This window comes from Sapajus apella, unplaced genomic scaffold (genome assembly GCF_009761245.1).
Source record: "Sapajus apella isolate SASKATOON/1434 unplaced genomic scaffold, GSC_monkey_1.0 scaffold136, whole genome shotgun sequence".
NCBI classification, from domain to species: domain Eukaryota; kingdom Metazoa; phylum Chordata; class Mammalia; order Primates; family Cebidae; genus Sapajus; species Sapajus apella.
The window spans coordinates 205,103-213,960 of record NW_022437076.1 but is presented as its reverse complement, the minus strand read 5'-3'; the positions used below and the strand labels follow the sequence as shown (position 1 = coordinate 213,960).

At 58.9% G+C, this 8,858-nt stretch overlaps 1 protein-coding gene across 1 annotated transcript in view; it reads left to right on the top strand.

Annotated features, from left to right (window-relative positions):
* Window positions 1-8,367, top strand: part of NATD1 (N-acetyltransferase domain containing 1) — a 14,992-nt gene extending 6,625 nt beyond the window's left edge. Inside the window, exons 2-3 of the mRNA XM_032263387.1 lie at window positions 3,258-3,376; window positions 4,152-8,367. Coding sequence (XP_032119278.1) covers window positions 3,258-3,376; window positions 4,152-4,268 — 236 coding nt within the window. The 3' untranslated portion in view covers window positions 4,269-8,367. The remainder of the gene's footprint in view (window positions 1-3,257; window positions 3,377-4,151) is intronic.
* The last annotated feature ends 491 nt before the right edge of the window (window positions 8,368-8,858 follow it).

Sequence of the window (8,858 nt, the reverse complement as noted above, 5' to 3'; positions counted from 1 at the left end):
TTTTGAGACGGAGTTTTGCTCTCGTTACCCAGGCTGGAGTGCAATGGCTCAATCTCGGCTCACCGCAACCTCCGCATCCTGGGTTCAGGCAATTCTCCTGCCTCAGCCTCCTGAGTAGCTGGGATTACAGGCACGCGCCACCATGCCCAGCTAATGTTTTGTATTTTTAGTAGAGACGGGGTTTCACCATGTTGACCAGGATGGTCTCGATCTCTTGACCTTGTGATCCACCCGCCTCGGCCTCCCAAAGTGCTGGGATTACAGGCTTGAGCCACCGCGCCCGGCCAATTTTTTGTATTTTTAGTAGAGACGGGGTTTCACCATGTTGACCAGGATGGTCTTGATCTCTTGACCTCGTGATCCACCCGCCTCGGCCTCCCAAAGTGCTGGGATTACAGGCTTGAGCCACCGCACCCGGCCTAATTTTTGTATTTTTGTAGAGAAGGGGTTTCACCATGTTGGCCAGGCTGGTATCGAACTCGTGACCTCAGGTGATCTACCCGCGTTGGCCTCCCAAAGTGCTAGGATTACAGGAGTGAGCCACCATGCCTGGCCAACATTTTTATTTTTATTATTGTAGAGACTGGGTCACCATGTTGCCCAGGGTGGTCTTGAGCCCTCGGGCTCATGCGATCCTCCTGCCTCTGCCTCCTAAAGTGCTGGGAGTACAGGCACGAGCCACCATGCCCAGCCCCTGTATTATTTATAATGATACTATTGTGTAATAAGTAGATAAGATGTCCATGCTGGGCTGGGCGCAGTGGCTCATGCCTATAATCCCAGCACTTTCTGAGGCCTAGGCAGGTGGATCGCCTGAGGTTGGGAGTTCGAGGCCAGCCTGGCCAGCATGGTGAAACCCTGTCTCTATTAAAAATAAAGAAAGTAGCCAGGCGTGGTGGTGGGCGCCTATAATCCCAGCTACTCGGAAAGCTGAGGCAGGAGAATCACTTGAACCTGGGAGGTGGAGGTTGCAGTGAACTGAGATTGCACCACTGTACTCCAGCCTGGGCACAGAACCAGACTCCGTCTCAAAAAAAAAGATCTCCATGAGGAAGAGCGTCATGGGTTTTGTTCACTGCTGCCTGCCCTGCAGCCCAAACCCTACAGGGACATAGTAGGCCCTCAGTGAGCCTGGGGTAATTAAATGGCCAGGGTAGGTAGGCAGCTCTGTTGGTGACCAGGTCAGTCCCAGAATAGCCTCCCGCCCTCTGTTTGCCTGTCCTGGATGAGTTGAATTAACCCCAGTAGGTGGGGAGCCAAGAACCACGTCCCTTGCTGTGCAGCCAGGTCAGGCGGCAGTGGCCACAGCTGGGCCTTGGCCAGGGTGGCGGGCACAGCCCACAGAAGAACATTTAGACCCACAAGGAGGAGGCAACAGGGCCAAGGAGGGGGCGGGGGCTGCAGGCCTGAGCAGAGTGGGGCTGGGGAACCTTCAGCTGGGCCTGGCGGGAACAGGGAAAGGGCATCGGGCAGAGGGCGGTACCTAGGCGATGGAGGCACAGGATGTAGCAGGTGCGTCACTGGAGCAGAAGGAGTGCTGTGACTTGGGGCCATCAGGCCTGAGCTCCAGCATCCTCTTGGCCTGTGTGTGACTGGATCCCCGGCTCTCGTCGTTCCTCCTCTGGAAACGGGGACATGAATTGCAGCCACTCTCCTCAGGCTTGGGGAGAACCAAAGGAGAAACTGAGGGGCAGACAGCCTCCTTGCGGCTGTTGGCCCCGGTTCCCATGGCCCTGGACAAGTGGTCGGATCTCTTCCCGTCGTGCCACCCAGCACAGGCTTTAGGGCAGATTCTCTGGGATTTTGAAGTTAAAACACATGAAACACGGTGTGCTTTTAAAGAGTGGAGAAAGACGGGTGGCGATGAGCGTCTTTCAGGGCCAACGTGGTGAGTTTCCCACCTGGGGCCCTGTGCCCCAGCCGTGCCCCGCACACCTTCCCTACAGAGGCTTCTCCTCGGAGGGGCCTCCCTAACGGCCCCACCCAGCTTGTTCATTTCCTTCACACACTTGGAGCTCCCTGAAGCTGGAAACCCCAATATAGTCCTAGACTCCCCTTTCCCTGCTTGACCACGTCCGAGCCAACAGCAAATCCTGCTGGGTGCGCTTTGAAACCCCATCCAGTCAAAACCCCGCTCCAGAGCCCTGCTGCCCCACCCTGGTCTGTGCCCCATCTTCACCCTCGGGGCTCCCTGCCCCCCCATCGGTTCTCCCCACGGTGGCAGCAGGATCATGTGCAGTCATGAATCACATCCGTCCTTTTGCTGACGGCCTTCTGGTGGCACCCAGCTAAGATGGCTTAGGAGGCTCTGCGGGACCTGCCCCATCACCTCCCTGCCCCATCGATCACCTCCGCCCTTCCGCTCACTGCTCCACTCCAGCTGCCCCTCATTCAGGCCCACTCCTGCCTCAGAGCCCTTGCACTGGTTTTGCCCTCTCCTTCTGTCTCCACCTGCCCCCATTCCCTGGCATCCTACACATCCACTTGCTTTTCATGTCTACTCCCTTTCTCCCTGTTACTTTCATGAGGACGGGACTCCTTGCCTGGCTTGTTCGTTGCTGCACTCCCAGCATCTGAAACAGTACCTGGGGCTCAGTAAATATTTGGTAGATGGATGGGTGGGCTGATGGATGGCTGGGTAAATGGGCAAAAAGATGAGACACTAAAAACTGTGGTTGGAAGAACTTGAGTTAATTGTTTGCCCAGCAGGAGTTTGGGGTACACTGGTGAGCTGCAGGCCTGGTGGAGTGTGAAAGCCCGTTTGCCGCTGCCTCCTGTGTCCAGTGTCCGTTTCTCATAGACCCTGCCAACAGGCCTCTGATCTTGCCCGCTGCGTCTCTGGCAGGGTCCGGCAGGTGATCCTGTGCGTGGCTCAGCACTGCCTCTCTTGTCTCTGTGCTCTGCCTTCATTGCAGATTTGCTGAACCCTGTTCTGTGTCCAGTGCTGGGTCCTGGGACTCCCAGATCCAGGGCTGTGGTGGGGTGGGGATGCAGAGAGCCGGCGTACAGAGGGGGCGGCAGGGCCCTGGGGTGCTGGGACTGACACAGTAGCAAAGGTTCACGTGGGACTTGAGTGTTCCGGGCACTACTCTCAGTGTGTCACAGAGGTTAGCTCATTCAATCCTCTAAACCATCCTTTGAAGGACATTTTATTACAGCCCCACTTTATGGATGAGGAAACTGAGGCACCGAGAGGTTATTCAGGATTCAGCTGTAGCAGTTGAATGGCTCCAAATGCCTGTCTCTACAACCCCCAGGATGTCATGACCGGGCCGTCCTGCTCTATGAGTACGTGGGCAAGCGGATTGTGGACCTGCAGCACACCGAGGTCCCAGATGCCTACCGTGGGCGCGGCATTGCCAAGCACCTCGCCAAGGTAGGGCAGGCAGGCAGCAGGGCCAGGTGGGGGTGGGGACATGGGGGCCACCACCCACCGTGGGAGGAGATGGTGGCCCAGGTAGCCAGTCCAGCCTGTTCTTGGTGCTGGCTCCTCTCGGGGCTGGTGGCAGCCTTTCTGGGCGCAGGCTCCTCTTCCGCAAGCCTCAGGCATGGCTGAGCCTCCAGGGTCCCCACACACCCCCTGTGTGGCAGGTGCTTCACAGGAGCCTGATTCTGTTCTGGGGCCCCAGGCCTGGCCTGTAGTAAGTGCTCAGTCAGGCTTGTGGAACCGATGGATGGCTCCCACCCATTCTGGCCCCAACCCCTCATCCTCACCGCATCCCAAACCCCAGGCTGCCTGGAGAGCAGGTTTGGGCTTCATGAGGGGAGTTGCAGCCAGAGTGGAGAATGACCATCAGTCCCCTTGAGGGCCGCTGCTGGGACGTAGCTGGGCCCTCTGCTGGCTTCCCCTCTTCCACCCCCACCCTGCCAGGAGAATTGCAAGCAACCTTTGCCCTCCATGCTGCCTGGGGCACTGCTGCCTGGGGCACAGGGCTTGTGCCTCCCTGGGGAGAGGTAATGTGTTTTTTTCCTTGTGCACTGGGCCAGTCTGTGGGGATCATCCCAGATGAGGCTGAAACTCGAGAGTGACTGACCTGGGCAAAGGGGGAGGGCAGTCTGGGAGTCGGGGCCTGGGGAGGGAGCAGACGATGCCACCTCCTGGTGCCAGCTGTAGGCCCTGACCAATCTCCTCTCTGCCCCACTGCTCCCAGGCCGCCCTGGACTTTGTGGTGGAGGAGGACCTGAAGGCCCATCTCACCTGCTGGTACATCCAGAAGTACGTCAAGGAGAACCCCCTGCCGCAGTACCTGGAGCGCCTGCAGCCGTAACCCTGGCCCGCAGGCGGGAGCGCTCCCTGCTGGACCCTTCCACGCGGCCTTTGCCTGGCCCCGTGTGCTCTCAGGAACCTGCTCCCACTGGGAACAGACTCAGAGTTATTTTTGTAAGGACACTCATCTGTGGCCCACATCCAGATTTCTGGAGGCGGCTGACCAATGATGGGCAGTGACCCGGTCACCAAGGCGGAGAGGAGGCCGGGTGGTCCCCGCAGCTCCCACTTTGCAGAGACCAGCGGCTTCACGGGAGGCCTGCGGGGAGCACGTCGGGGCTAGGGCCAGCCTGCATCCCGCCCGCCTGGCTCCACTCGGAGATCAGGAGGCCCAAGGCAGGACTCCTGCTGCCACCTCTCCTGGGCCTGTGTTCTTTCTGGAAATTACAAGGGTGTGCCCCAGAGTCAAGAGGAGCAATAAGAAACCTCGTGTGCCAGCTTCTGAGGGTGGCAATGCCAGACTCCGCCTGCCACCAGTACTGCCCTCTTCCCTTTCTCAGACCCGAGGCCCGGTGCAGGCAGGGCCCCGGAAAGGGGCGGCTCTCCCTGACATAGACCAGGAGAGTAAAGGACTGAGCACTGGGTCAGACTCAGTCGCACGTGCGATTCACACCTGTGAACACACACAAACGCATAGGATGCAGCCTATGGGCGGGCCGGTGGCCTGTGCCGTGGTGTTTTCCCCTCCTTGGTACCCCCATATATTTTTTTGGCCTCTTGTGTGTAGGTTCTGCAGGATACCGAGGCCCTGTGCCCACGGGCTGCTGTCCCCTATATCCCTGTCGTCTGGGAGCAGCTCCAGGAGGGCCTGAGCAGCTGCAGTCCCGCCCCTTGCTGGCCTTGGCCACCTGCCTGGGCCTTCTCCGAGGAGATGCCTTGGAGCTGGGGGTGGGAGAGAGGCGAACTGTTCTCCAGAAACCACCCTCAGCATCAAAGAGGAGGAAACATACCAGCTGCAGGGATTCCTGCGCGCCGCCAGTCATCAGGTCCTTTCGTGGCTGTGCATAGCCGGGCACACTCACTGCCCATCCGGCCCAGGCTCCTCTCCCACCCAGCCTTCCTGGGTGCAGCCTGGGAGACATACCAGCACGCTTTGGTGGGACCAGCCCTTCTGGGGCACTCTTGCTTCCCCTGGGGCTGGCTCAGGTCCTGCCCTCTTGTGTCAGCTTTAACAAGGGTCACATTCATCCCTGTTCCTCTGTGGGGCTGGAGGGCCACCCTGTAGCCAGGGGCCCTTTAGGGCTGAGACATCTGTCAGTCAACACCACGTCCCTTGGGAGTGATGCATCCCCACCAGGCTTCTGGTGGTGTCAGGCTGGGCTCTGGGCAGTACAACCTCTGGGAGAGGTTGATCAGGACCCCAGGACCCTGATGCCTTCCTCCTCCCCCATTCAGGGGCGCTGGTTGCCATGGTGACTCCTCCCTTTGACTCCACGCACAGGCGCAGGCTGCCCTGAGGTTGCGTTTTCCATTCACCTCCTTGCTGCCCCAGTCTCGGCGCTGAGACACCTCGAGTTCCTTCTCCAGCCACGGTAGCTCAGGCCTTCCTGCCAGGCCGCAGGACCATGGAAATCTGCATGTGCTCCCTGCCGGTGGGGGTCCCCGAGCCCAAGTCTCCTTAAAACCCCTGCTGTGAGTCACAGCGAGGACCAGCAGGGGTCACCATCCTGAGCAGCCGCCCCATCCCTGCCCCTTGCCCTGTGGCACATGCTCCTGCCCTGGCCTCCAGGAAGTCGGCTGTTTGCAAAGGGCTTGTGTGAGAGATCGGAGAAGGCCCTGGGCCTCCAGGGAGACACAGCTGGCAGGAGGCGGGCTCAGCTGCTCCCAGGCCCCTCCAAGGCTGGGGTGGCCCATTGCTGTATAGGAACAGGTCGTAGGCACAGAGGATGGGCAGCCAGGCCTGGGCCTTCCCCTTACTGTCCCGGGGCAGCTGGGTTGGGGGCCACCTTTCCCCCCCTAAGGTGACTCCCTCTCCATCCGCACGTCCCTCCCCAAGTTCGAGTGCATACTCTATCATGACCAGGGGGGCGCTCACTGAGCTAGGGCTGTCCCTGTGGCCTCCAGGCCATCCACAGGCGGGTCCCCTGCAGTGGCCGCACAGGAGGCTCTGAGGGCAGCATGGATGTTGAGGACCAGGAGGGAATGGGCCTGGCCCACCCTGTTCCTGCTCCAACCAGATTCCTCCCCCATGTTCAAGCAGGTGACTCCATCTGTCCAGCCACAGCACACTTAACTCTTGAACCGGGAGGTGTGGGGTCGTGGAGGCCTGCACAGGCCGTGTGCCTGGGAACCGAGGCTAGGGCTTTCTGAGGAGACCTGATCCAAGCTCCCACAGTTGTGACCTGGGCCGCCTCGCCTTGGGCTGCCTTAAAGCACTGCTGACTCACGCCGGGGGACAGGCAGGGCTTCATGGGGCCTGGCCCAGGGTATTCAGCAGAGCAATAACCACATCTCCCCAGGTTGGGTCTCCACAGACACCCTGCCCCGGAGCCCCCGGCCCATCCCGTCTGGTGCTACACTGCCTGGCAGCCCAGCCTCACCCCTCCCTGTCCTGGGTCACCTGGGAGTCCTTGGTGAGGATGCTGCCATGTGGGGCCGGTTTATGCAGCTGGGTGAGAGCCAGGGCGGGGCAGAGGATGCTCAGGGTCCCTGAGGTCTCCCACAAAGCTGCTCTCCTGCCCGCCTCACCCTGTGGGGTTCTCTTTCTTGCCAGGTCAACATAGGCAGTGACTTGTGCCTTCCCTCAGGCCCGTGGCAGGGTGTGGGCCCAGCTTGTTCCTGGACCGCCCCCTTCCTCACTGCAAGCTCCTCCACGGGTCTCAAAGGAACGTTTCCATAAAAGGTGTGGTCTGGTGTGCAGTGCTGTCCCCGCACTGTCCCTACCCCCAAAGCAACCTGTTGGTCAGCCCCGGCCTTAAATCGGTGGCGAGGGGGAGGCAGGCTTCCCTCCCTGGTGGTGTCTAGTGGTTTCTCAGTTGGTCCTCAGCACAGCCTTCAGTGTGGAGGGCGAGACCCTGAGTGGCACTGGGGCTTGGCTGAGGTCCTCCCGCAGGATAACGGGGACCTCAGGACCCCAGACCCCACACCACAGTTCCCGACCACCTCCAGGTGTAAAACGCGCCCTGAGGCCACAGCCCAGCTCTGAAGCAGCATGGCTTTGTGGGGTTTCCTAGGAATGGGCAGTGATGCCACCTGGGAGATTTGCTGTGCCGTAAGAAGTGGCTCCCTTTGGGATTCCTGGTCCAGTGCAGAGAGCTGAGGCCCAGCCTCGTGCTGGCACGTGCCCATTGGGGAAAGCTGTGGCCAATATTTCTAAAACAAGTGAAAATCTTGCACTGTGCCCAGGGCCACATCTCATTCTGCCCCAGCCCCCGAGGGAGGGAACAGCCCGATGGAGGACAGCTTCCCCTCGTTCCCACTCAGGGTTACGTGGCTGCCCGGAAGGAAAGAAATGGCCAGGCCTGTTGCAATCTTACTCCACTTCGTTTTCACAGCAGCCCTGAGACATGCCCATTATTAGGCCCATTGGACAGGTGGGACTGAGGCTTAGAGTCCGGGGTCACAGACCAAAGCCCATGCTGATCCAAAGGCCCAGGAACCAGCCCAGCTCCAGTCCTCTTGGTGGCGTGGAGCTTGTGTGATGAGTTCTCATGTCTGCCTGCGGTGATAGATGGCCTTGAAAGCAATAAACAAAACTTCCAGCAACTTTGCCACTCAGCTGCATGGCTGTGGTGGGTCCTGCCTCGAGCCATAAGGCGAGCAGCTAATCAGGAGTGCCGGGCTGGTGTGGAGAAGGCTGAATCACATGTGAAGCCCGGGTCGTAAGCAGGAATATTCGTGGAGCCCCTGACCATATACTCACGCCGCTCTTCCTCAGTTCAGGGTTCTTGGATTTGCTCAAGTCCACCCAAATATCCTTTTACGATTCTCAGGGTCCCACTCCTTCCAGATCAAATGCCCTAAATGTTATGTAAGAGTTCCGGCAAGGCTGTGAATTCAACCTGCATCGTAACTGCAACCTGCAGGGTCGGATTTAGGGTTTTTCGGTTGTATTGGTCTTAGAGCTACACGATATTAAAGAGATTTTTCTGGTTATCAAAGATGCTCTCTGGTTTTCTGTCCATGCCTCAAGCTGGGTTTGTCACTTCTGACTCCATTGTGGTCAGAAGCCACCAGCCTCTCCAGCTGTCCCCATGACATAATGAAGGGCTTCAGCCGTTTGGTCTCCCAGGCTTTGCCTTCGACAGACACTTCATCCCGGGCACTTAAATAGGTGATATTGTGAGGATTAGTTTTGCCGTTGAATGCTGTGATTTTCCAGGGTATCACGTCCCCTCTGCCAATGAGGTCATGGCTGTGTTCCAGCCCAAGCCAGGCAGATAACCAATCCCGATTTCCAGCATTAGGGGTCTATTTCTAGGAAGTCATTCCTGCTACCAAGGACATTATCAGTCAGGGAAGAGTGGAACTGGTTATGAAAACCGTTGGCTGGTCGGGCACCGTGGCTCATGCCGGTAATCCCAGCACTTTGGGAGGCCGAGGCGGGTAGATCACAAGGTCAGTCAGGCGTTCGAGATCAGCCTGACCAACA